Source organism: Urtica dioica, chromosome 8 (genome assembly GCF_054948205.1).
Source record: "Urtica dioica subsp. dioica isolate 48M chromosome 8, U.dioica_male_clone48M_v1_H2, whole genome shotgun sequence".
In the NCBI taxonomy this organism is placed as follows: Eukaryota; Viridiplantae; Streptophyta; class Magnoliopsida; order Rosales; family Urticaceae; genus Urtica; species Urtica dioica.
Genome location: NC_142763.1, coordinates 49,803,781 through 49,831,194, shown reverse-complemented (window position 1 = coordinate 49,831,194; position 27,414 = coordinate 49,803,781). Strand labels below are relative to the sequence as shown.

At 43.1% G+C, this 27,414-nt stretch overlaps 2 protein-coding genes and 1 pseudogene across 3 annotated transcripts; 2 read left to right on the top strand and 1 right to left on the bottom strand.

Moving 5' to 3' along the window:
• Positions 1 to 1,477: 1,477 nt before the first annotated feature.
• LOC149390006 (uncharacterized) lies at positions 1,478 to 3,013 on the top strand. The gene is made up of 2 exons (XM_089624108.1): positions 1,478 to 2,070; positions 2,153 to 3,013. Exons 1-2 carry the CDS (start codon positions 1,783 to 1,785, stop codon positions 2,615 to 2,617), a joined length of 753 nt encoding a protein of 250 aa, XP_089480234.1. The 5' UTR covers positions 1,478 to 1,782; the 3' UTR covers positions 2,618 to 3,013.
• A 5,803-nt stretch (positions 3,014 to 8,816) lies between these two features.
• Positions 8,817 to 11,240, top strand: LOC149390005 (putative methyltransferase PMT28; annotated as a pseudogene). The gene is made up of 6 exons (XR_016301038.1): positions 8,817 to 9,346; positions 9,449 to 9,599; positions 9,674 to 9,953; positions 10,035 to 10,127; positions 10,225 to 10,489; positions 10,881 to 11,240. The product of XR_016301038.1 is annotated as a putative methyltransferase PMT28 (transcript).
• Positions 11,241 to 14,470: 3,230 nt separating this feature from the next.
• On the bottom strand, positions 14,471 to 14,878 carry LOC149390004 (uncharacterized). The gene has a single exon (XM_089622793.1). It carries the CDS (start codon positions 14,876 to 14,878, stop codon positions 14,471 to 14,473), a length of 408 nt encoding a protein of 135 aa, XP_089478919.1.
• Between the last annotated feature and the right edge of the window lie 12,536 nt (positions 14,879 to 27,414).

Sequence of the window (27,414 nt, the reverse complement as noted above, 5' to 3'; positions counted from 1 at the left end):
CAATGGTTTAAGAATTCTCAATTCGGCCACTTGTTCGATGTCCCAAATCATTTGGAAACCAATTTGGCGGCGATGTGGATGATGTTATGTCGAGAGGTGGAAACAAAAAAAGAACATGAAAGTTGGTTTGTCGTAAAAGACATACCTATCCGATTCTCTTTGGTGGAGTACGCTTTAATATCCGGCTTGAAATGTTCAGATTATCACGATGGTTGGAAAGATTTTGGAAGCGGAGCCTTTAGAGAATTTTACTTTCCAGGTATGAAGAATGTCGGTTTGGTGGATATCAAAGACAGGCTGTTGCGAATGAAGATCGATTGTCAAGGAAGTCAAAAGAGAAGTAAAATAAACATTATTCTCAATGAAAAAGGAAAACGAGTAAACTGAAGATGGCGGTGATATTTTTTTTTGTCCTCGGTATTGCTTCACCGAGATAAGAATACCACTCATGTAGGAGATGTGGAGTTGAGAATCGTTGATGACTTGGAGGCGTACCGCAACTTCCCTTGGGGAAGAAATTCTTTCGATTATCTCATGATGAATATTAGAAAATCTGATATAGTGAATAGGTCATCACTTGTTCATGACAAAGGGGCAGATTGTGCTACATGGAGTTTTGTGGGTTTGTTCTACCTGTGATGGTAAGTTTTGTTTGTTTAGATGGTAAATATTAATTAATTGTCAAATATAGCAATTGTCTAAATTTTTTTTTATTTACTTGACATTTATGTGCAGTTGCTACCGTTTGAGTGCGTATCAAAGTTTTTACCACACATTGTCGATCGTAGAATCGATGCGAGTGATGATTGCCAAGAATCTGTCGATGGGAAACAAAATTTAAAAAGAAACAGCCCCCTCAACTATCTTCTATTTTTGAAGCACTTGGTGAATCAAAGGTTTGTCTAAGTCTTCAATGTTTTGAGTGAATAACTTGATTGTTGTTGAAAAAAAAATAGATTTTTACGAATTAATTGATTTTCAGGATATAAAGAGTTTATTGAGCCCGACGTCAGAGGAGGAGCGGGCTGAATACATGGAGGGATTCACTCCATTTCAAGATGAAATAGATTCCATAGTTGATCAATGGATTTCAATACTAGAAGGCGGAGCGAAAGTGTATTGGGAAGATATCATGCACGATGATGTTAAAGGTCGGAAAACATTTTTATTGGCAGAGGAAAGACGCAATGAGCCACGTAATGTCATCGACGCAAATGAAAGCCACAGTGATCCACCAACTTCATCGACTGCTAGACCTCGATTGGAAGAATCACACTTCTTGCGTGAGCTTATGGCTTATGTTGATAAGAAAGTAGAAGAATTAAGGGTGGAGAACATGTGTCGTCATGTAGAAGTTATGACGAAGAACAAAGATGACTTTTCTTGATTAGAAGCAAAGGTAGATGCATTGATGGATCTTATCAAAAGCCAAGGCATGGAGCATTCCGATTCGCGCGGATTTGGTAGTAATGCACATGGAAACAATTTGGGTGGAAACAAGGAAAGTGTTGATCAAGTCCCCGAAATTGGTGATATTGACTTGTACGGCGAAAATGGTCACAAAAGCCAAGGCATGCAGCATGATTCTCCCAAAGTTGGTAGTAACGCACATGGAAACAATTTGGTGGAAACGAGGAATGTGATGATCAAGTTCCCGGAATTGGTGACTTGAACGGGGAAAATGGTCAAATTAATGATCAAAGTAGTGACTCTACTCCAACTTGTGTTGATTTGTATTATTCTACTCCAGCTTGCTCAAGCAATGAATAGAGTCATACTCAGATGGATATCGTTGACGTTAATTGTGTTCAACCAAGGAAGTCGATGAGAGTACAAAAGAAATCAAAATATATAAGAACTCCATTTACAGAGCCGCGCAGGAAGAAGATGAAGATTTTGAAAGGCTCGTTGCCTCACTTCGATCCATTGCGTGTTTCCAAAGACATGGAATCCTCATTTCTTGAATATTTCAATGTTTATAAGAATATTGATCATCATTGCGGGCTTCGGGTGCGAAATTGGGAATTTTTCGAGAAGATCATGAAACCGAATACTTGGCTTCACAGTGAGGTAATTTTTTACTTGCGTCATTACAACTTGCATGTTATTTATATTAATACATATTATTTATGTTTCAATGCTCTCTTTGTAGCACTTGGATGAGGCTATGTACGATACCAGGAAGAGACAACACAAGTATCCTGACTTGATTAAGCAAGATGTTGTTGTTTTAGATGAAGTCTTTTGGCAACTACTACGCGGAAACTACAATGAGAAGAATCGAGAGATCATAGATGTTGCATTGATGGCATATGTTAATGGGAAAAGTCCAAAAATGGAAAAATCGTGGAAAGGTGCAAATGCACTCTACTTCATATCGAACATCGGGGACAACCATTGGATTACGATTAAAGTGGATTTGATTAATCTAGAATTGGTTGTTTATGATTGTAACTTCGCATTGAATTCTGAAAAGAAAATGGATGATCATATGGTACAATTTCAGAAGATGATTCCATTGTTGCTTCGAGAATCTGGATACTTCAACCATATTAGCGAGTACAACGAGACTACGCAATACAGACGGCCACGTAACATTCCACAATGTTCTTCGTAAGTAACTTTTCATTTAAATGTTTGTTGATAATTTTTTTTTTTTTTTTTTTTTTTTTTTTTTTTTTTCATGTTTTACATAAGTATTGCTTTTAAACAGCGGAGATTATGGTATATATGCTATCAAGTACATCGAGTTTGATATGCAAGGACTTGAGTTTCACGCGATTGATGATTCAATGATGGCTACCTATCGGAAGAAGATGGCAATCGAGATCTATCACGATGATTGGCTACCATAATTATGCTATGTGATTATTTTAATTGTACTCGAATTTAACTTGCTTGAATTTTAGACTTAGATATATTAGACTTAGAACCATTTGGATGTTTACAAATTTTACTTAGTAGGACGAGTCGAACATGTTAACAATACTTGTAGGACCATTTGGATTTTTACATATTTTACTTAGGACCATTAGTTAGATCAGTTGGAAGTAGCAGTAGGACTGGTTGGACATGTTATATAACACTTGAGAGGATTTAATATTTTATAAATTATAAACAGTTGGACCTGTTAACTATAACAGTAGGACCAGTCGGGCATTTAAAAATTATAATCATTTGGACGAGTAGAACATGTTAACAATACTTGTAGGACCATTTGGATGTTTACATATTTGACTTAGGCTCATTGAATATCTATAAATTATATTAAGTTGGAAGTAGCAGTAGGACTGGTTGGACATGTTATATCACACTTGAGAGGATTTGATATTTTATAAATTATAAACAGTTGGACCAGTTGGACCTGCTAACTATAGCAGTAGGACCAGTCGGGTATTTAAGAATTATAAACATTTAGACCAGTCGAACATGCTAACGTGTAGCGACTCGAAGTTTTAAGATTAATTTTGTAAATTAAGTTAATCCAAGGACGGGAAAATTATGTAAATTAATTTTCTAAGTAGTATTTCCAGTATTTTGGATTTGAAATATATAAAGGTAAGGAGAAATCTCGGAATAAAATAAAGGAATTATCGAGTTTGTCGTGAATGATAAATTATTTTCCGATGAGATATTCCGGAATTTAATTTAAGAAAATAAATTCTTAAGGACGAGAATTATTTCCGAGAAACCTTGAGTATATTTGAGTTATTTGAGAACGAATGAGAATTTTCTTAGTTTTGAAGCTTTTAATTAAAGGTTCGATCGGTTATGGTTGAAGTCACAAAGTTTTGTGACAAGGACGTAATTGTCATGTTTTCTGGAGTTAATTGAAATAAAAAGCTTGAGTCGGGGTCAATTTGATAGCGGTGGAATTAGGAAGAATTTAATTGCAAAATTCGAAGAATTCTCTACACTCTTCTTTTCTTTTCTTTCTTCTTCTTCTTCTATTCTTTTCTTCTTCTTGCCTTTCCTTCTCTCGTGCGTTACCTGCAAAAAGAAACAGAGAAAAAAAAACAACAAAACCGACATCAAGGACATCATCGTCACCGCCACAATCCTCACCACCACCGTCATCTTCTTCACCTTCCTCTCTTCTTCTTTAGTCTTCGCGCGCCGTCAAGCCACCGAGCCATCACCGCGCGCGCCCGCCGTGGCCGAGAGAAGAACGCCGCGAGCTCACACCGCCGCCGACCGGAAGAGAAACACCGGGAAAAGAAGGGAATAGCATCAAGGAAGTCGAATTTCTCGAGGAAAGGTAAGGAATCGTTCTTTCCCGTATTGGTTTTGGAAAAGTTTAGGATCTGCTCATTGAATTGGGGGTTTTCAATTTCAACGAGTTTTTTTGTGAAATCAACTTGTCATTGCTCTTGTTTATGATGGATTAGTGATGATTGTTACTCGGATTGGAGAGTTTGAGCATGTTTCTTGATGAAATTTTGGATTTTGGACGAAAAATTAGAAGTTTAGGGTTTGTATAAATCTGAATTGGGGGTTTCGATATTCTGGATGTGATTTGATGATTTTGGACTGAATTTGTGTTACAAAACTGAGTTTAAGATGGATTGTGTTTGGATAATTGGACGAATTGTTATGGATTTTTGATTTTGAACATTTGGTTTTGGTTTTCTTGCTTGGCCATGAGTTTGTTTGGCCGTGAGTTTGTTTGACCGTGTGATGTTGATTTGAGATTCTGGTTTTTGGTGATTAATGATTCGATATACTTGAGATAAGTTATTGACGGTTTTGAATTTGGAAAAGAAAAGAATGATACTTGTTTCGCTAGAATTATTTTCAGATTTCATTATGGAAATGAAATTAGACTCGTTCAAGAAATGCGAATTTTGGACTTTATAGTTAGAAATGTCTTTGGGTTTTACGATTATTAAATCGTACGTTTGAGTTTGAGTATCGTGAATTATTCATAGGATTCTGATTCAGGATCGGTTTGATTTACCGTGATAGGACTCAAGATTGAAAGTCGTTTAGAGGTTCACGAAGTAAGTGAACGTCTGGATTCTCGATATTAGTGAACGTTCAAGTTCACAGGACGAGCGGACGTCTCGTGGAAGAGCGATATAGACGCTTACTCTTGAGGTAGGTTATTATAACCCTTCTCTCCTGATTTTATGGTTTGGCCTTAAGTATATATTATTTTCGAAATGAAAATGTTTGTGAACGTGCCACGTAACCTAGAACCGTTTTTAGAAAATGTGGCGGAACTTCAATTCGGTATATCCGATTATGAAGTTGAGAATATTTTCGATATTATACATATATCCCGTATTTACGAAAGGAAATGTTTCGTATATCCTGGACAAGCCGGTTTCACACACACATGTATACGGTGCGGAGAGTGCACCTTGCTCTGATCAGAGGACTGCCACGGGTTAAGTTGGCAGGCGGCTCAGGAGATAGTACACGTTTTAGAAGTATCTAGGGACACATTTAAATTTCTGTCATTTACATTTCTGCAATTTACATTTCTGCAAGGTATACTTGTACGTGTATGGTGATTTACACGTGACAAGAATAGTAATATTATAAAGCTAAGTATTATTTTCGAAAATCTTTTTTTAAAATCAAACCATTATTATAGCACCTACTGGGCCTCAGGCTCATCCCTATTTCTTCAATTTTTTTTTATAATCAGGGAACGAGAAGAAGGGTTAGGACGACCTCGGAGTTTTACGTCGTCAAGTTTTTGAAGTTTTTAGTTTCGTTATCTAGCAGGTCTGTATATAAGCTTTTGGTTTATCAAAGTTTGTTATATTTTCTGCATTATGTTTTGTTTATCTTTGGATCTGTAAAGCGAATGACTGAGTATACACTGTGGGATGTTTAGTTACTCGTTTAGTGTTTAATAAAGTATGTTTAATATCGCTTATCTTCGCTTAGTTCACGTCTCGGTTCTCGGGGCGTGACATAACGATAGCAGTAGAACCGGTTGGATATATTAGACTTAGAACCATTTGGATGTTTACAAATTTTACTTAGTAGGACGAGTCGAACATGTTAACAATACTTGTAGAACCATTTGGATGTTTACATATTTGACTTAGGCTCGTTGAATACTATATAAACAAGTATGACTAGTCAATCATATTAATAAATTATATGAAATAGTTGAATACTATATAAATTCAATATTCATATGAGAATAACATATTGAAGATAAACATACTATTAATATTGTATAAATATATTCTAAAGTTTTGTATATCCTAAATTTGATTAGTATTATCATCATTATTGTTAGTGGATCTTGTCATTTGACTAAGAAGAATGTCATTCCTATTAATTGCATTATTAGTGCATTTTTTTATAATTTTTATTGTGCTAAGTTTTATTTTTTTAAGAACTCTAAATAATTATCCAATGTATGAATCAAGTATTTTATTAAGTTGATAACATAAATCGAACTAGTGTAACCAGTTGGACATGACAAAGTTCACGAGTAGGACCGGTTTGACCAGTCGGATATGACAAATAACATAATTTGGACTAGTCAGACTAGTTGGACCAATCAGACCGGTTGGACATGGTAAAGCACATCAGTAGGACCAGTTTGACATGGTAAAGCACAACAGTAGGACTGGTCTGACCAGTCGGATATGGCAAATAACATAATTTGCATGGACTAGTCAGACTAGTATGACCAGTCGGACCGGTTGGACAAGGTAAATCACATTAGTAGGACCAGTTTGACATGGTAAAACACAACAGTATGACCGGTCTGACCAGTCGAGTATGGAAAATAACATAATTTGGACTAGTCAGACTGGTATGACCAGTCGGACCGATTGGAGATGGTAAAACACATCAGTAGGACCAGTTTGACATGGTAAAGCACAATAGTAGGATCAGTCTGACCAGTTGGATAGTCAGTAGGACCAGTTTGACATGGTAAAACACAACAGTAGGATCGGTCTGACCAGTTGGATAGTCAGTTGGACCAGTTGAACCTGTTAAAAATAACAACAAAAAATTGACCAATTTTTTCCCAAGTTCCAGGTTCATCAAATTCAAAATAAAATAATACTCTAATAACAGCAAAAATAACAACGAAAAATATTTCAAATAAAGAAATGGATCATTCTACACACTCTCGTCGGTGAATTTAGCTTGGCGTGCACGAATGAGTTTACGTCCTCGTCGCTCTCCAACGGATGGAAATCTTGTTTGTTGGATTCTTCCGCGCTTTCTCTTATAATCTGGAGGTGATACACTTATAACTTCTACATCATCGGGAGAAACGACTTGAACCTTTTACTTTTGCTGCTCGCAATGACCATTTGCAATTTGAAACTATACACTTTACCACGTAAAGCTCCGGTGTCGACTTGACTATACGATAATCAAAACAAGCTTTCAACGACGCATTGAGCACCAAATTTTTTACCTCATTTTTGCTCACGAATTCTTGACCCATTGAAATATCCATACCATCTTCGAAGGTAAAAGATGAACAATTTTCTTCAATTTCTAACGTCTCACAATGATCATCGCGACTATTCTCATGTTCATCAAGAAGAATATCCTCAGCTTGAAACACATCTTGTTGATCCGGAGATGAAATAGGGTCATGCGCACAACTTGGTGTAGAGGCAGCGCTGTAAGGGCTCAAGGGCTCTATGTCAACATCAAAATGTTCATCTCGAATTATATCTTCATTTTGATTGCAACCTGCAAGTTCACGAGAATGAGTATGAGTGTGAGTATCGTATTTAAAGTGAATACACGACTTATAAGTATGATATTTTGTCTAACCTTTGTCTTGGTCTTTCGTAATTAGCTCAACATGCAGCATCATTTTGCATTGGGACATGCCACGTCGATCAACAAGATAACATTTGACATCAATGTCATCCAAAATAAATTTAGGCGCTATCTTTTCTGACATTGGACACTTGTAACTCAATAACAAGTCCGTAACTTCTTTATTAATATGAAGTCTTTCGGATACCCTATCGAGTAGATATGAAATTGTCGCACACTTTTCATCGTCTAGTAATATGCTCTTCATATCTTCATTCTTTGAGAACCATTCATATGAGCCTTCATCTTTCTTTTTCCACTCTCCGTCGAATAAAAAATAAATAATAACCTCAACCATCGTACCTATGAAAATGGAACGAGTTATAAAAGAGGAATTGCATCATATAAAAAAAATAACATTAGATTCATAATATAAATTCAACTGGTCCAACTGGCCCGACCGGTCCGATTGGCCCAACTGAACTAGCTCCAGTCGACCCAGTTGGACCAGTTGACTACTGTTCGTGTTCATAACTTAGGAATCGCGAAAATCATGAAAACTTGAAAATTTTCATAATTTCTAATTTATTATTGATTATGGATTTAGAGAGTAATGTTACTATTTTAAATATTTTGTAGTGTAAGCATCGGGTATCCGTAAACATCTTTAACATTACCATAAATTTCTTATCGGAGATGTTGGCGGCGGAGGTCGTCGAAATCGATTATGATGGCGGTTGCTGAAGAAGTTGACGGTAAAGGTCACCGGAGATGGCGACGGCGACGACGACGACGACGTTGGAGCTTGGGAAATAGGGCTGCGTTTTTTTTTTTTTTGTTTTTCGTTTTTTTATCAAGCTTTAAATATTATTAACTTCTTACAAAAGAAAAGGGTATTTATGTGATATTATAACTTTCTTAAATTTTATTAAGAAATAGTTATTGATTAAAAAAAAATCAATTTTAAGGTCAAAAAACAAAAAGACCCATTTTGTTTCACAACAATCAAATCCTTCATTAATTGAATTTCGATAAGATTTGGCATTTTCGTCGTGGCTAATTCAGCTTACACTAAAGGCCTTTTTCGAGTTTTCTTTGAATGCCTAACGGTGCTTTTATAGAAAGTGTGAATTGATTATGTTTTGTTCATTGTATATTTTTCTTTTCTCTTACTAACTTGTCTTTTGACTTCAAAATGGTTTAAACAGCCTCTCAGAAGTTACTTTGTCCAATTTCTTCTAGTCCAACTTATGTGGTGTTTTGCAGATCTTGATTTTATATCAGAATTGTAATCTGAGTAAATGTGGTGTTAATGTCTTTTGTTGTCTCAAAGAAGAGTGAGAAGAGGAAAGGGAAGATCAAAGGACCGGTGTTTGATCTGAAAGCAAAGTACGAGCGGAGATTGTGCAGTGCCAAAAGCAAGCACAATTACATTCCTTGCATCGACTTCGAGACCGTCTCGGGAAAGAGAGCTCAGAGCTACCGCCACATGGAGCGGAGCTGTCCCCGGAGCTCGCTGACGTGTCTCGTTCCTCACCCACGCGACGGTTACGAGGCTCCGATCCCGTGGCCCGACAGCAAAGAAAAGGTATAACTAATTAGTCTATTGCTTTCTTGTGAATTAAGTATTTCTTTTAAAGTTTTTTTTGGGGGGGGGGGGGGGGGGGGGGGGGGGGGGGGGTGTGTTTAGATATTGTTTATGAATGTTGGGCATCCAAAACTGGCAGCTTTTGTGAAGAAGCGTAGCTGGGTCGTGGACTCCGGCGAGTATTTGACTTTCCCCGAAAAACAGGTCAAAAGTCAAGGGTGGCGTTCTTCACCACCTTGACTCAATCGCCGAGGTTAGGTGATTCTCCTTTCATTGACACCTGAAATTATGAATCCTTGTTTGGACTGATTGTTATAATTTTGATACACAGTACTGGATATTGAGTGGGGAAAGAATATCCGGGTAGTGCTCGACATTGGGTGCACGGATTCGAGTTTTGGAGCTTCTCTGTTCGAAAAATATGTGTTGACTTTGACCTTGGACTTCAAAGTTCAAAGATGACTTTGTCGATCTCGCTCAAGTGGCTCTCGAGTGAGGTTTTCCGACGATTGTAATCCCTCCCGGAAAAAAAAGGAGGCTTCTGTTTCCCAGCAGAGCTTTCGTTGCTGTTCACTGCGCCGTTGCAACGCCAATAGGCATTCCAACAGTTTGTTTCTTCACACTTTTTTCCCTATGCTTTTTTATTTCTATCATATTTATATATTATGGTCGTAATTTCTTTTTTCAGGGGGGATTCGGCTTCTGGACATGAATAGGATTTTACGGCCCAACGGATACTTTATCCTCTCTACCAAACACGACAACATTGAAGACGATGAAGGCTTTTTTTTCCTCCCTGTATTACATTCTTCAAAGAAGCTGGGATTTTGTAACATTTAATTTCTTAAAGATATTTTATTTTATTTTATTCTTTGCAGCCATGACTGAATTGACAGCGTCCGTCTGTTGGAATATTCTGGCGCATAAAACCGACGACATCAGCGAAGTTGGCGTCAGAATTCGTCAGAAGCCCGATTGGACCGACATCTACGAGTTGAGGAGGAAGAAAGTTCCGCCTCTGTGCAAGGAAGAAGTTGGCGTCAGAACAAAGTGAGCGCCGACGCCAAGCACTGGTCAGCCATCACCGAGAAGTCGTATCTCAGCCATCAGCAATGTTATTGGCATGAAACCCATCTATGGAGGGTAAGTCTCAATGAAAAGAACTCAACAAGTCAAGGCCTTCACGCTATTTTTCGATGGTGACATTTATTTGGCCATCTTCTGTTTTCTCTGGACTAGTACTTTTTGGCATTTCCTTACAAACTGGCGTAAAATTACTTCTTAAACTTGTGTTTCTTCGATACATTAGCCCCATAAGTTATTTTAAAATGACATTTTCTTTTTGTTAATTCGCATACGCTCGAGAGATACTAGAAAATTTTACGTTTAAAATTGAAATTTGTGAGAAATTGCCAAAAGAGAATGCAAATTTAGCGAAGAATTTGCCGAGAAAGAAACATGGGCCAAAGTGTCACCATCGTAATTCTAAAGGATAAAATGTTTTTAATTTATTTTAATGTTGTATTTTCCACAGCTTTGCTGCAGCGCTTTCGAAAAAGAAGGTATGGGTGATGAACGTGGTCCCGGTGCACGCGCCGGACAGGCTTACCGTGATATTCAAGTGAGGCCTCATCGGGACATACCACGGCGATCAACCTGACCTCCTTCCTGGTCTGCTACGCCGTCACAATTTGTATACGAAGTCTATGCTGAATTTTATTAGTCGTAATCATTTGTATTGTATAGTTTTTTCTTGTTATGTCTTTAACTATTATAGAAATTTTGTATAATAGGCTTCTTCATCTAGTATACATTTGTTTACAATATACATTTTTTGTTTTTGATTTGTCTTTCATCCAATATACAAATTTTGTCTAGTTGACTATCGAGTCTACATTTTTTGTACTTTGGTTTTCATCCAGTATACATTTATTTTGGTTCTATGAATATACAATTACTTTTGTTCTTAGAGTATAAAATATATTTTGTTTTATGAGTATACAATTATTTTTGTTTTAGAAGTATACATTTATTTTTTGTCCTGAGTTTTTGTTATTTGAGTATATTTTTATTCTATAAGTATATATTTATTTTTTTGTTTTATGAGTACATTTTTTTTCTTCTATAAGTATACTCATAGTTTATTGTTTTACAATACTTATTCATTAAAGTTAATCAAGGTTTAAAATGTCGAGAAATTGCGTCGTTTTGTCGGCGAAATTGCGCTATTCGGAAGGTATCGGAGTAAAATGTGCATGTGGTTCGTTTCGCCGCAAAATTTTGACGCAACATCGGCGATGTGGCATGGTGGCATTCAGATTTCGACGACACCTGTGTAAAATCAACACAATTTAGGCGAGTTCCTCTCCGGTGTGTTGCGTTCATATCCAACGTCGGCCGCTGAGTTGGTTTAGTACAAAAATTTGCATTTTTTATTTTTTCTGTTTGAACTTTGAAGCTCTGTGTAAAAGAAAAGATATGAGTTAAGAAGAAGAAGAAGAAGAAGAAGAAGGAAGAAGAAGAAGAATAAGAAGAGTGGGCCCACTTTTAAAATATACATTTAAAAATCAAATAAGAATTCAAAAGAGTCCACATTCTTACCCGGAAAGAGAAAAAAAATATATAACAAATATGTGTGTACTGATGATGACGTGACCAAGGTAAGAATTATTGGTGTACTCTTTTTTTTTTTTTTTAATTTCTTTTTATATCAAAATGTTAATCGCGTTTTTGGATTAGCATTCAGAACTGTCCGTGGTTCGATCTAGGGTCGGACCCTATGACTACACGTAGATTAGGTGTGGTGAAGTTCTTCTATTCTCGTCGTCCTTGCCTCGTCGGAAAGTGGTTTCCGGCTCCTCGTCACTTCGTCAATAGTCGGCCTTCGTGTTCTTCACGTTCTTCGTGTTCTTCGCGTTCTTCAACCTGAGAATCAAGAAACATGAACTAGGGGGTGCGGATGGTTTTCTCCGGACGCACGCGCCGACACTCAACATTAGCAGAGGTGTGGGGTCTCATCTCGTTTCTAGAGGGTAGAGAGAGGAAATGAGAGTTAAGAGAATTCAGAGTTAGGAGAATTCTGAGTCGAGAATGACTTACCTTCTTGCAATGTGAGTGAGCTATTTATAGGATATTGGCGCTTGGCGCTTGTCGCTTGTCGCTTGGCGCTTGGCGCTTGGTGCGTGACGCTTATCGCTTGATGCTTGACGCTTGGCGCTTGTCGCTTGGCCAAGTGCCATCATGAAATAGCTTGCAAGCATGTTTACCGATCCTCGGTTTTGGTCAAACATATTTTTGGCCCGTTTGACCGAGTTCTTCTTTTTGCATTGTGCGGTCGTTTTAGCAATTGAGGCGTCGTTTTTACCATAAGAAAAATGACGGTATAATATTAACCCCCCAGTTTCGCGTGCGACTTGTCGTGTGGGAAACTTTGTAGTCTTGTCGGGGCTATTTCTTTGCCTTTGGGTTGATCTGTATCGAGACCATCTATTTGCTTGTCTGGACCACGAGGAGTCTGGTTTCAGCCATTTGGGGTCGTGCTCGTCTGGACCGTGATGGTCTAACTTTGAGCTCTTTGGAGCCATGCTTGTCTGAACCATGAGTGGTCTGACTTTGAGCTTTTTGGCTTGTTCGTGTGGACCGTGATGGACCTAAGTTTGAGTTGTCTCCGAATCGTTGGAGTTATGGCCTTTGTGTTTCTCGGGGCCGAAACTTACTCGATCTTCTTAAGATTTAGGTGAAATTTACTCTAAGTAGCATAACAACCTTAAACACTTACGGTCGGGGACGATCTCGGTTTTAGGCTAAGCACGCTCATACCTCTTGGGGCAAGGGTTTCGCCTATCTTTGGATCGTCACGCGGCGTTTTGGGTACGAGGTGTTACACTACTTGGTGATGATTTTGCCCAAGCCATATGAAGTCGGAGAACGGGCGACCCAGAACCATGAAGGTTGGGTTATTTGGAACCACGAGGGTTGTGCGACTCGATCGCGGGGATCGAGCGACCCAGAACCACGGGGGTTGGGATTTTTGGAGCCACGGGGGCTGTTCAACTCGATCACGGGGATCGAGCAATCCAGAACTACGAGGGTCAGATTTTCAGAGCCACGGGGGCTTTAAGTGACTCGATCGCGGGGATCGAGCGACCCTAAACTATGAGGGTCGGGATTTTCGGAGCCTTGGGGGCTTTGAGCGACCCTGAACCACGGGGGTCGGAATTTTCGGAGCCACGGGGGCCTTAAGCGATTCGATCGCGGGGATCGAGCGACCCTAAACCATGGAGGTCGGGATTTTTGGAGCCACGGGGGCTATGCGACTCGATCGCGGGGATCGAGCAACCCAGAACCACGGGGGGTCGGGATTTTTGGAGCCACGGGGGCTTTAAGCGACTCGATCGCGAGGATCGAATAACCCTAAACCACGGAGGTTGGGATTTTTGGAGCCACGGGGACTGAAATCATGCTAGAGGCAATAAACAGAGTCGTTTTTCATTGATAAAAGTCTTTCCACTGGGTGGATTACAAAAAGTTTCCCTTCGCGGGGATTACATGTGGCGGGACACAAATGATGGTGATAAAAAAGAAGAGCGTATGGGGTCTGATCGTCGGTGTAGATCTCGCTCTTGCCTGGGCGGCTCCTGGTTTTTAGGTGACAATGCTGAGAGGGGCTCTTGCCTTTTGAGCCCAGTTCTCATTGTTCCCCTTGTCTACTGCTTTGCCGTGTTGGCCCGTCGAGGCTTCGGAGTTGTAGACCATTTTGAGAATGAACTCTTTTAGTTCTCTTCCTCTGATTAAGGACTCGATCTGTCTCTTCAGATCGTCGCATCCGGAGGTCACATGCCCGTGACACTGGTCAAACTTGTAATACTTGGACCGATCTCGTTTAGCGGGATCGCTCTTTAGAGGTGCGGGATCGGTAAACTTATCGCGAGCTAACACGAGGATCCTTTCAGGCGGGGCGTTTAGCGGGGTAAAGTTCGAGTGGTCTCAAAATTTTTCCACCAACAGACGCTTCGAGTCGGTATGGGGTTGTCCGGAGGTGTCTCTATGCGCCTTTTTCCCTTTCCAATCGTCGGACTCGTTGTCCTCCCTTCGGCGATTTCCTTGTTCGCTTGTCCTTCGGATCTAGACAAATTCTTCCAGAGTGATGTATTTTCCGGCCCGGGCCGTGGGCTCAGTCATTGTCTTTGGCTCTTTCTTGATCAATGAGTTAAGGAAGTCGCCGAGTATGAGGCCATCGAGAATGGCCGAGATGGCATCGCCGTCTTCAAACTTGTCAACTTTGTTTGATTCCTCAGTGAAACATGACAAGTATTCGAGCATAGATTCGCTTCTCCTTTGCCTGACTGTCCGGAGGTGGCTTTTTCCCAGTTTTCTCTCTCTAGAACCGCTGAAGCGGGCGAGAAAGTTCTGTTGCCGCTCCTCGAAAGATCGAATGGACCCGGGCCTTAGCTTGAGGAACCATTGGTAAGCAGGGTCGCTCAGAGTGAGGCAGAATGCTTGGCACATGATTACTGGAGATTTTCTCCCCATTTTCATCCACATCTAGCACTGCTGGATGTGGCAGAGGGTCGGTCTTTCCATCGTAAGGGAGGATGTGTGGCAGAAGGAAGTCGCGTGCGAAATCCTCTGCGAGTATATTCGCGGTGAATGGTGATGCAACGTCTTCTATCATGTTGCGGACGTTGGGCGTCAAGGTTTGGGCCGCTCTGATACTACGCACTTTGTCCCTCAACTCTTGGAAGATGGTCATCACATCTGTGTTGTTAGTGGGGTTTGCCGCGGGGGCAAGTCTTGTCGTCCATCTTCTCTCGTTAGACGCTTGATCGAGAGGTGTGATGTGTGATGAAGTTGGGTCGTCCAGGGTTGGACCCATTCCCGCTCGAGGGTTTGCTGGTTCGAGAGGGGATGGATTCTGTGGAATCTCCCATCGGGTGTTGAGTCGTTGCCTTCGATCCTCGTCATGGCGGGACGTAGGTCTCGGGTCGTGGATGCATCTCGGTGGAGCAAACCTTCAAGTACCGCTGCTATCCGCCATGTCCTCTCTGTGGTCTTGGCAATCAAAGACGGACGGACGTGGCTCCTCTGTGAAGGAGCGAGAGCTCCGTGAGGCGGTCGGGTGGTTTCGTGGCCTTGGCTCAACCATTGTTCAGCGAGCCTCACGTCGGTGTTGTTCACGAACTCCTCGTGCCCCTTCGAGGTGGTTGTGGGCAATGTCCCGAATGCATGGGTCGGGGTCCTCATTTCTTTCCTCTTGAAGGGGCTCAGGTGCTCCTCCTTCGGGGTTGTCGTCGGCGCCTTGCTCCGACTCTTCAATCTCGGGTCCCAACGGGATGTACTCCAGTGCGTCTTGATCGTTGAAGATGTCGTCGATGAGGGTGCCTTGCCCTCCGAGTCTCTTGACAATACCGGCGAGACGGAAGATATTCGTCTTGTTTTCGGACAACTATTTAGGAACCGAAAGCGGTCACACCCAAGGCCGGACAAAGTGATCTCGCTTCGGTTCGAGCGTGTGGGACTCGATGTCTCGAGTCTTCCCTTAGCTGTCAATGGTCCCTGAGCTCGCCGGCACACCTGAAAAAGAAAAGAGAACCGTGAACTAAGAAGGGAAAACAGAGGGGGTGCCTTTGTTTACCTCTCCGACGCTCAACATTAGTGGGATTGAGGTGGAGTATAGAGGTTTTAGAGGGTGAGAGGCCAAAGATGAGCGAAACGAGTGAAGTATGAGTTCGACAACATTTCAGGACTCAAAAATGGATTACATTTGGGAGAGGATGGACTCCTGCATTTATAGGCGACCAAGGGGCGTTTTGGGGAACCCCTTGGCCGAGGCAAGCCCTTGGGCCGGCCAATGGCCGAGGCAAGCCTTGGGTCGGCCAATGGCCGAGGCAAGCCTTTGGGTCGGCCAATGGCCGAGGCAAGCCTTTGGTCGGCCAATGGCCGAGGCAAGCCCTTGGGCCGGCCATTGGCCGAGGCAAGCCTTGGGTCGGCCATTGGCCGAGGCAAGCCTTTGGGCCGGCCAATGGCTGAGGCAAGCCTTGGGTCGGCCATTGGCCGAGGCAAGCCCTTGGGCCGGCCAATGGCCGAGGCAAAACCCTTGGGCCGGCCATTGGCCGAGGCAATCCCTTGTGCCGGCCAATGGCCGGACAAGCCATGGCCGGCCGGGAGTCGACCGGACGGGCCTTGGCCGGCCGGGGGTCGATTGGACGGGCCTTGGCCGGCCGGGAGGTGGCATTGAACAACACCACCTCGTTTGTCCGGACTATCCAACAACACCTCGCTTCCACGTGGTTCTTCGAACCGTGACGTGTATTGACTTCTTTTCCCCTGTCGGTAGTCGACGGGCCGACAACATTAGCCCCCCGAGTTTCCGATCGAGCGGGACGAACACTCTTGAGCTCGTGAGTGCGCCGTAGGGAGGCTTTTGTGCATTGCGAGGGATAACCCTTTTTCACGTCACAAGGGACGACTTTTGTGCGTCGTGATGGACGGCTTTGGTTGTCTTTCGTTTTACGTGTCTTATGTTCTCGATACACTATCGTAATAGATTCGCACGGTTTTGTTGATGCGCGTCTTATTTTCTCGATTTGTCGACGAAGGCGTAATCGATTTGCACGTCTTGTCGGTGCGTGGCTTATTTTCTCGACTTACCAATGAAGGCGTAATCGATTCGCATGGCTTGGCGGTGCGTGACTTATTTTCTCGACTTACCAATGAAGGCGTAATCGATTTGCACGGCTTTGCTGGTGGTGCGTGGCTTATTTTCTCGACTTACCAATGAAGGCGTAATCGATTTGCACGGCTTTGCTGGTGGTGCGCGGCTTATTTTCTCGACTTACCAATAAAGGCGTAATTGATTTGCACGGCTTGGGCCTCGAGGGGCCTCGGTGCCACAAAACGTGACCGGGTTTTCTGTAGACGCTGGCTAAACCAGTTTTGTCCGGCGGGCGCAGGCTTTTGAAACCCATATGTGACTCGCTGCCTGTTGGGGCACGAGCTGGGCGGCGATCGCGACCACACCACCTTATGAGCGTGGCACCCTTGGGTGCGCGTGTCATGTGATAGGCGGGGTTGGGTGTAGACTTGATCCCTCGGCGAGTGTGGCACCTTAGTGCACTGGTCGCGTTTACGGGTTAAGTCTCTAGGGTCGAGTCTTGTGCCCTTGTGAGTCGTGTCACGTTTGGGGACTCAATTGGCCCATTCTTTCTCTCACGAGAGCGTCGTGGAGTGAATTTTGGTGCGCCGTTAGGGGCGACTTAAGCACGTCGTTAGGGACGATTTTTCTGCTGCTTGTAGAAGAGCACGTAGATTTGTCATCGAGACTTGTGAGTCTATCGGTTATTGGTGGGTCAAGAAGTCGTGCATGTCTGACACGAGAACTTTCAAGTCGATTCGTGGGTTTGGGACTTAACTCGAGGAATAGACTCGAATCGAGGAGTTACGCGTAAGGTCGACTCGAGGGCTAGTCATGTGTAGAGTCGGCACGAGGACTTATCAGTCAACTCGTGGACTCGGAACTCAACTCGAGGAGTCATGTGTAGAGTCGGCACTTGAAATTATCACTCGACTCGTGTACTCGGAACTCAACTCGAGGAGTGAACTCAACTCGAGGAGTCGTGTGTAGAGTCAGCACGAGGAACCATCAGTCGACTCGTGGACTCGAAACTCAACTCGAGTAGTGAACTCAACTCGAGGGGTCGTGTGTAGAGTCAGCATGAGGAACCATCAGTCGACTCGTGGACTCGGAACTCAACTCGAGTAGTGAACTCAACTCGAGGAGTCATGTGTAGAGTCAGCACGAGGAATCATCAGTCGACTCGTTGACTCGGAACTCAACTCGAGGACTCATGTGTAGTGTCGGCACGAGGACTTATCAGTCGACTCGTGGACTCGAAACTTGTTGTTGCTCATTTTCGGACAAAGATTTAGGAACCCCAAACGGTTCGACCCAAGGCCGGACCAAGTGATCGCGTTCGGGCTCAAACGTGTCGAACTTGGTATCCCAAGTCTTCCCTTAGCTGTTGATAATGCCTATCTCGTCCAAACACCTGAAAAGTAGGAAAATGAGAGTGAACTACAAAGGGGAAACAGAGGGGGTGCCTCTGTTTACCTCTCCGACGCTCAACATTAGTAGGATTGAGGTGGAATATAAAGGGTTTAGGTGTTTAGAGGCCAAAGATGAGCGAAACGAGTAAGGTATGAGTTCGAAAGGGTTTCGAGACTCAAAATTGGATTACCTTTGGGAGAGGGCGGACCTCTGTATTTATAGGCGACCAAGGAGTCATTGGGGCACCCCTTGGCCGAGTGAGATTTTTGGGCCGGCCATTGGCCGCCGACTGAAGCTTTGACTCGGCCAATGGCCGAGTGAACTTTGGGCCGACCGTTGGCCGGCTGAAGCTTTGACTTGGCCAATGGCCGAGTGAACTTTGGGCCAGCCATTGGTTGGCTGGAAGCTTGGGCCGGCCAATGGCCGGCTGAAAGCTTGGGCCGGCCAATGGCCGGCTGAACCTTGGGTCGGCGATTGGCCGGCTGAAAGCTTGGGCCGGCCAATGGCCGGCTAAACCTTGGGCTGGCCAATGGCCGGCTGAACCTTGGGTCGGCCATTGGCCGGCTGAAAGCTTGGGCCGGCCAATGGCCGGCTGAACCTTAGGTCGGCCATTGGCCGGCTGAAAGCTTGGGCTGGCCAATGGCCGGTTGAACCTTGGTCGGCCATTGGCCGGCCAAAGGGTTTGGGCCGGCCAATGGCCGAGTCAATCTTGGGCCGGCCATTGGTTTGGGCTGGCCAATGGCTGAGGCAAGGTTTCACCGTCCGAGGCCTCGCGTCGGTCGTGTGGGTTGAAGTGACTCTTTTGTCCTCGTCGGTCCGAGACGGGCCGATAACAGAACTCAACTCGAGGAGTGACCTCAACTCGAGGAGTCTTGTGTAGAGTCGGCACGAGGAATTATCGGTCGACTCGTGGACTCGGAACTCAACTCGAGGAGTGAACTCAACTCGAGGAGTCATGTGTAGAGTCAGCACGAGGAACCATTAGTCATCTCGTGGACTCGGAACTCAACTCGAGGAGTGACCTCAACTCGAGGAGTCACGTGAAGAGTCGGCACGAGGACTTATCAGTCGACTCGTGGACTCGGTATTCGACTCGAGGAGTGAAATCAACTCGAGGAGTCATGTAGAGTCGGCACGAGGAGTAGTTAGTCGAATCGTGGACTCAGAACACAACTCGAGGAGTGAACTTAACTCGATGAGTCATGTAGACTCGGAACGAGGAGTAGTTAGTCGACTCGTGGACTCAGAACCCAACTCGAGGAGTGAACTCAACTCGAGGAGTCGTGTGTAGATTGTCTCTCTTCGGGACCTCCGGCCTAACCATCGGCCCCCTGAGATCTCGCGTCGGGCATTGAGTTTTTCTCTCAAGTCGCTCCCATGACTCTCCCTTTGGGAATTGAGGCGATCTCTCAAGTCTCCGTTGGCCGTTCCTATCACCCTTGGCAAGGGTGTGTTATTCAAGCGATGTCCTCGACGGACGCCGCGACCACCGATGTCGTCATCTGTCCAGGGGTTTCGGACGCAAACGGTGAGCTCGGAGCATCCCTTTCGGGACCTTAAGATCGAGCGTCCTTGAGTATTGCTCGATCTTTGACGCCTTGAGGTGGTCTCTTGAGGGTGTCCCCCCGAGGGCGGATGTGTGCGTCCAATCATTGATTGATGTCCTGGTGCGATCGCCTGAGGGTGTCCCCTTGAAGGCGTGCGTGCGCGTTCACTTTCGTGAGTCGCGCGGTCGAGGTTGGTCTCGTTGGTTTTTTATTTTGCCTTGTAGTTGGGGTCTTTCCTGTCATGGTTGACATCGTCGACGTTATTGTAGCCAAGGAGGTCGGCGATGAGTGCGCCATTCACCCCAGGCCGCTCGAGCAGTTCAGAGAGTCTCTGGGCCGTGTCTTCACGGAGAGCGTCGTTGGCGTCCCCGGCCGGTTCATGGATGGCTGGTTCGAGGGGTAGGCTCTCGTTATCACGAGGCCCTTGATTCCCAATCCAACGTGCCAAGCTTCCCAAGGTGCATCTCGAGCTAGTCGCTGTTGGAATCGATCTAGGGTTTAAGAAAAAGTTTAACGCTTCGTTAAGCGGCGGAATTTTAAAAATTTTCTTTTTCAAGTAAAACAGTTTTTACTAACCTAGACAAAGTGCAAGCACATGTAAATAAAACTAATATGAGCATGATAAATTTACTAACCTCTTTAGAAGCTTGAACGTTGATGAGCCTTCGGAAGGTTGAAAACGTTCGTCTCCCTCGCAGCACGTCTCTCTTTCTTTCCTCGGCAACTCGAGCAACCACGAAAGTTTCTATCACTAAATCACTCGAAATAAAAGGAATTAGTGTGTGGGCACTTTTAAACACTACGACTTAAGAACGAGTCTTGAAGTCACAGAGCTAAACACTAGGTCAAATGAGGACCTAGGTGCCAAAACAAAAAATCGAAAATCAACTAGAGAAAGAGAGAAGAGGGGCGGCCAAGTTCTAGAGAGAGAGAGTCTCTCAAATCTCTTAAACTTGGATGAATGAAATGTGAAGAAAGGGGCTCCTATTTATAGGAGAGGTCTCACCTTCAATAAGGTAGTTTTCTCTTCTATAGAATATCACATATTCATGAGCAAATATTGCCCATTTCCCCTTTGATTCACTCGGCCAAGGCTGCCTTCTAGAAGGCTTGGATTTGTTTCTTTTTTTGTTCATTGCCTTGCCTTGACTCTACTTGGCCGATTACCCTCATTCCTCTTTGAGGAAATTTGTTTCCTCTTTTTCTTTTGGCAAGTATCTAGATACATTTATGCACAAAATATTCTCTCTTTCTCTTGGGTAGTAGGCGCCCATTTCAACTCTAGAAGGAGCTTCTAGAAGCTTCTTCATTTGTTCATGACAACATGAAAAAGGCCCATTAAGAATTTTCAATAAAATTCTTATGAAATGAAATTAATCCACAAGGCCCAATGATCAAGTCATGGCCGAGTATTATTAAGTCATCAAACGACCTTGTCAAAAAAATTTATTGACATTCATTTCATGCTATGTCTCAAAAGACAAAATACCCTTTTGACAATTTTCGTTCTTGTTTTGACTTAGCTTCCAGTTTAACTATTCCTACTCGATGTGATTCGTGATAGTGACCTCATGGATCCAAATGAACAAAGCTTGAGCTAAATACTTGGACTCAAAAGTTCACAAACCTTTCCCAAGTTTAGCTTAATGTCAACTGACTCCACTAAAGAGTTGACACTGAAAATCTCTCGGTTCAAATGAATTTATTTTCTACTTAAGAATTCAACCTAATTGTAATGAGTGGATCCACAGAATATTATCAGTGTTTACCCTTCATGAATATCATCAGCTAGTCGGGATTTACAAAATTACCATTTTACCCTTCTAGCTGTTATTTCCTCAACTCCTTTGTCGCTTGTGAATAAGTTAAAAACAATGTATTGACGAGGAGCTAACAAGTCACATTGTTTCATCCAAAAGAGTCAGGACTCAATTTGGACACTGGCCAGTTCATTTATTCACACTCCAAGGAACAAAGCATGAGGTGATATACATTGCATTTCAGCAATCTTGTACATGAATTCCATATCTATGAGAACTTCACAAAGTTACTCATGACATTCTCACAACTTAGTATTTCACCAATAGGCCTTGTTCGGAATCACATAGTGAGTCCGAACTCTGACTTTCTCAAATGAGAATACGTAAGGTGTGAAATGGCATGTCTCATTTCAGGATTAAGGTAAGCACGATGCAATTCATACGTAGTGACTTCGAGACATAAGAGGTTAAATGGTTTTTTCTTATCTTGTCTCTAGAAGTGCACTGGTCAATTCAGTACCTTCGGAAGATACCTAGAAGAACTATATAGTCTCCAACTCTCAATGCCTCATAACCAGACATCATAGATTCTTCTAACAATCATACTGAGGTCAATAGTCCTTTGACCCTTAGATTGCGAATATATCGTTTTAAGAAAACTACGAAGAGTTTGTTCATGCAAATCTACATTTGTCTCTTCGTAAGTTGTTAAGTTTGTTTATGGACTATAGACTAATGTTTTATCATAAAGCTTCAAACAAACAAGAAAGAATGAATGAACGTTTCAACTTTATTAATAAATAAGCAATTACAAGCAAGAGTCTTCATGAGACTTTATTACATCAAATGTACAAAATAAAGACTACAACTCTTCTTGTGGGCACCATTGACAACAAACTCCCACTTGACTCAAAGAAGATGTGTATAGTCCTTCATGCCTAATCCCTCTCGATGTTGGTCGAAGACCTTGTTCGCTAGGGCCTTTGTGAATGGATCTGCTAGGTTGTCCACCGTTGAGATCTTCTTCACTTCCACGTCTCCGCGTTGCACGATCTCTCGAATCAAATGGTATTTCCTCTCAATATGTTTAGAGCGCTTATGGCTTCGAGGTTCCTTTGAGTTAGCGACAGCCCCACTATTATCACAATAAAGGGTCATGGGCTCGTCGACATTTGGAACAACTTCCAAATACTTAAGGAATTTTCTAAGCCATACAGCCTCTTTGGATGCTTCACAAGCAGCCACATATTCTGCTTCCATTGTGGAGTCAGCAATGCAAGATTGCTTAATACTCATCCACACAACAGTTCCACCATTAAGGATGAACACAGATCCCGAAGTGGATTTCCTGGAATCCTTATCCGCTTGAAAATCGGAGTCGGTATATCCCGTCATAGTCAGGTCAGTACCTGAGTATGTAAGCATCAAGTTCCTAGTTCTTCGAAGATACTTAAGAACATGCTTAACAGCAATCCAGTGCTCAGGTCCAGGGTTGGATTGGAAACGTCTAACTACGCCAACGGCGAAACAGATATCAGGTCTAGTGCAAAGCATAGCATACATGAGGCTTCCTACGGCAGAGGCGTAAGGAATTTTCCTCATGTCTTCAATCTCTTGTACAGTCTTGGGAGACTGGTCCTTAGAGAGTGAGACTCCATGCCTAAAGGGTGTTTGGCCCTTCTTGGAGTCTTGCATCGAGAAGCGATCCATCACCTTATCAATATAAGATGCTTGAGAGAACGACAGGGTCCGGTTTTTCCTATCTCGAAAGATTTGGATCCCCAGAATGTACGCGGCTTCTCCTAGATCCTTCATGTCGAATTGCTTTGCTAGCCAGACCTTAACCTCAGATAACTTACCCACGTCATTACCAATGAGTAGTATATCATCGACATATAGAACCAGAAACACAACTTTGCCTTCGTGTATTAACTTGTAAACACAAGGCTCATCTATTGACTGTTCAAAGCCGAAGCTTTTCACAGTTTCATCGAATCTAATATTCCATGACCTAGATGCTTGCTTTAGTCCATAAATGGACTTAAGTAACTCACAAACCTTGGTCTCTTGACCTTTATCCACGAAACCGTCTGGTTGAGCCATGTAAATGCGCTCGTCAAGATTGCCATTAAGGAAGGCTGTCTTGACATCCATTTGCCAGATCTTATAGTTGAGAGCTGCAGCTATGGATAGAAGTATGCGGATGGATTTAAGCATCACGACTGGCGAGAAGGTTTCTTCATAGTCAATCCCTTCTTGTTAGGTATAACCCTTCGCCACAAGTCGTGCTTTGAACGTCTCAACGTTCCCATCCGGACCCCTTTTCTTCTTGTATATCCACTTACACCCTACGGGTTTAATCCATTCAGGAAGGTATACAAGTTTCCAGACTTTGTTGACATACATCGAGTGCATCTCAACTTTCATGGCGTCAAGCCAAAGGTTTGATTCAGAACAAGCCATCGCTTGGCTATAGGAAACAGGGTCGTCTATGTCAGAGACGGCTACGAGAGAGTCTCCATAGGACATGTACCTGTCAGGCTTTTGAGTAGCCCTCCCACTACGTCTAAGTACTACTTGACGAGATTCTGATGAGTTAGGTTGTGTTTCAGTTGGGGTAAGAACAGTTCTTACAGATGAGGTAGAAGCTTCCTCACCCAACTTTTCTTCAAGCACAATTTTGCTTCTAGGTTTGGCATCCTTCATAAAGTCCTCCTCAAGGAAACGAGCATTCTTGGTAACGAAAGTCTTATCGTCCTCGGGACTATAGAAAGTAAAACCCTTGGTTTCCTTTGGATATCCAACGAACAGACACAATTCTGACCTACTAGCCAACTTGCTAGTCTTTTGTCTCAGCACGTGTGCGGGGCAACCCCAAATTTTGATCCGACCAAGATTCACTTTACGGCCAGTCCATCGTTCATAAGGAGTACCAGGAACCGTCTTGGACGGAACTTGGTTCAGAATATAAGCGGCTGTTTCGAGGGCATATCCCCAAAAGGAAAGAGGGAGTGATGAGTAACTCATCATTGATCTAACCATCTCCATAAGAGTTCGGTTCCTTCTCTCTGACACTCCATTTTGTTGAGGTGTGCCAGGTGCGGTAAGCTGAGAAGCGATACCTTCTTCTTTAAGAAAGTCATCGAACTCTCCAGACATATACTCACCACCTCGATCAGATCGAAGGGTTTTGATCACTTTGCCAGTTTGCTTTTCCACTAAAGCCCTAAAGACCTTAAATACGTTAAAGGTCTCGGATTTGTGTTTGAGCAAATAGACAAAACCATATCGCGAGTAATCATCGGTGAAGGTAACGAAGTATTCGTATCCTCCACGTGTCTGTTGGCTGAGCGGACCACATACATCAGAATATACTAGTTCCAACAACTCAGTGGCTCTTCGACCCTTATCGGAGAAAGGTCGCTTAGTCATTTTTCCTTCTATGCAGGATTCACAAGTAGGTAGTGAACCTATTGCAGAGGCTTGGAGTGGACCATCCCTCACAAGTCTCTTAATCCTATCTAGACTGATATGACCAAGTCTTAAGTGCCATAGGTATGTTGATTTTGTTAGATCAGAGGATTCAGAAAGTTTGATCCTCTTTGGCTCCCTTACTAGATCGTTATCTATTTCGGTGTCTAAAAGAGAAGGTTGAGTGGGATAAATGTAGAAAAGAGCATTCTTCATACATGCATCAGTGACAAAAGAATTATCAGGAAACGAAATACGAATTCCATTCTTTATGAACTTTAAACAATAATCTTGCTCAAGAAGACGAGCAACGGATATTAAGTTCTTCCCAAAGGTAGGAACAAAATAAACATTATTCAAGTTTAAAGTGCGGTCTTCAAAAGACAGCGTCACGGATCCCACAGCCTTCGCAGACACCAGGCTCCCATCACCCCATTTGAAACAGAACTCGCCTTCCTCTAAGCTTTTGGTTTTCTTGAAACCATTCAAGGAACATCAAATATGGTTAGTAGCAGCGGAGTCAAGAATCCACGTTGATACATTATCAGCTACTAAGCATGCTTCGGTAACTAGTACAATACTATGTTCCTTTGCTTTGAGATAGGCAGGACAGTTCTTTTTATCGGCCTTGTGAGGTCTCTTCTTAGTTCCAGAGGCGGAGGCTTTTTGCTCAATAGCATGTGCCTCTCCTTTATTCCTCTTTCTCTTAGTGAGACCTACAGCAGTGTGAAGTTCCATCATAAGCTTGGTAACAGTGTACTCTAGCTTGTTTATGGAGTAGTTCATCTTGGAGGTATCAAGAGATGCGGGGAGAGTTTCTAAGATCATATCTACGACATTCTTCCCATCAGTCTCAGATCCTAGGATTTCCATTTTATTCAGAAAACTAATGATCAATATCATAAAGTCTCCAACAGGAGTCCTAGCCTTCATGCGACAGTTCATAAACTGTCGGACTGCTTGTTGCCTTGTTTGATGCCTTTGCCCTCCAAACATCTCATGGAGATTGTTGAGCATGTCGGCGGCAGTCTCGATGTCACGATGTTGTTGTTGCAACACATTGTTCATTGATGCTAAGATATATCACCTCACAATCTCATCGGAGCAGAGCCAGGCCGCCAAGGCGTCTTTGTCCTCTTGAGTCGAATCATCATTCGTCAGAGGAGGACACGGGGTGGTGAGTACCCATTTGTGCTTGTTAAAGGTAGGTATTATGTCGAGGTTATGTTTCCAATTAACGTAGTTTTTGGTTTCGAGTTTGTTTGAGGAAAGGATGATCGAGAGAGGTTTGAGAGACATTTTGCCTATTAACGTTGAAACAAATTTATGATTAGTCTTTGGTTTAGGATTTAAGTTTTATTTAAGACTTTGATAAAATACAAAGGTGTTATAAACCAAACGATAATTTACTCCCTCAAGAGAAGGCCGCAAAAAATCTCCATTTATAAGTAAATGACACATCATTAATGCTTAGCCAAGATGTCAATACACCAATTTTGACTAGCCACCTTTTAAATTGGTTTGATCACTCACATCCTTTCGCAGAGCCTCAAGGGAGGATTACTAGGGATTGAGCTAAGTGTGCAACCAACCACTTAGTCCGAAAGGTCAACTTTGAAAAACAATCCCCCAAGGGGAGGCCTTGTCATCATTGCATCACTCTCAGACGTAGCTCATTGAGCAATGATCGAAGCAAAAACGCCTTGGAGTACTCCTATTTAAGAGAGGGTCGCAAGAGCGGCTCTTAGTCCCACGTTAATTGCTTCTTTCATTAGTGTTGGGGATCGTGGGTTACAAACAACAAATATAACCCTCCCACTTAGTTTTTGGAGTTGGTACATCGACTCTTATAAGTTCGGAAACGGATTTCCTAGTTAGAGAGCGACAGAGCGGACAACTAGAAGAGAATCCTAGATTTTCATGTTCAGAGCAGTATTAGTGCATAAAGGGACAAGGTGTTGTCGGTCGTTTTCGGAAAACCCGAGACGCCAAGAAGGCACGTCGCTCAAAGGGCCGATGGTCAGGCCGGAGGTCCCGAAGAGCGGCAGGTCTTCGAGCCCTCGCCCAAACTCTTGACTCCTCGAGTCGAGCTTCGCTCCTCGAGTCGAGCCTTGAGTCAATCTCCTCGAGTCGAGCTTAGCTCCTCGAGTCGAGCCTTGAATTGTCCCTCGAGTCGAGCCTCGAGTCATTCTCGAGCCGCTCCTCGAGTCAAGTCGCTAGTCGCTCTCGTCGAGTTGAGCCTTG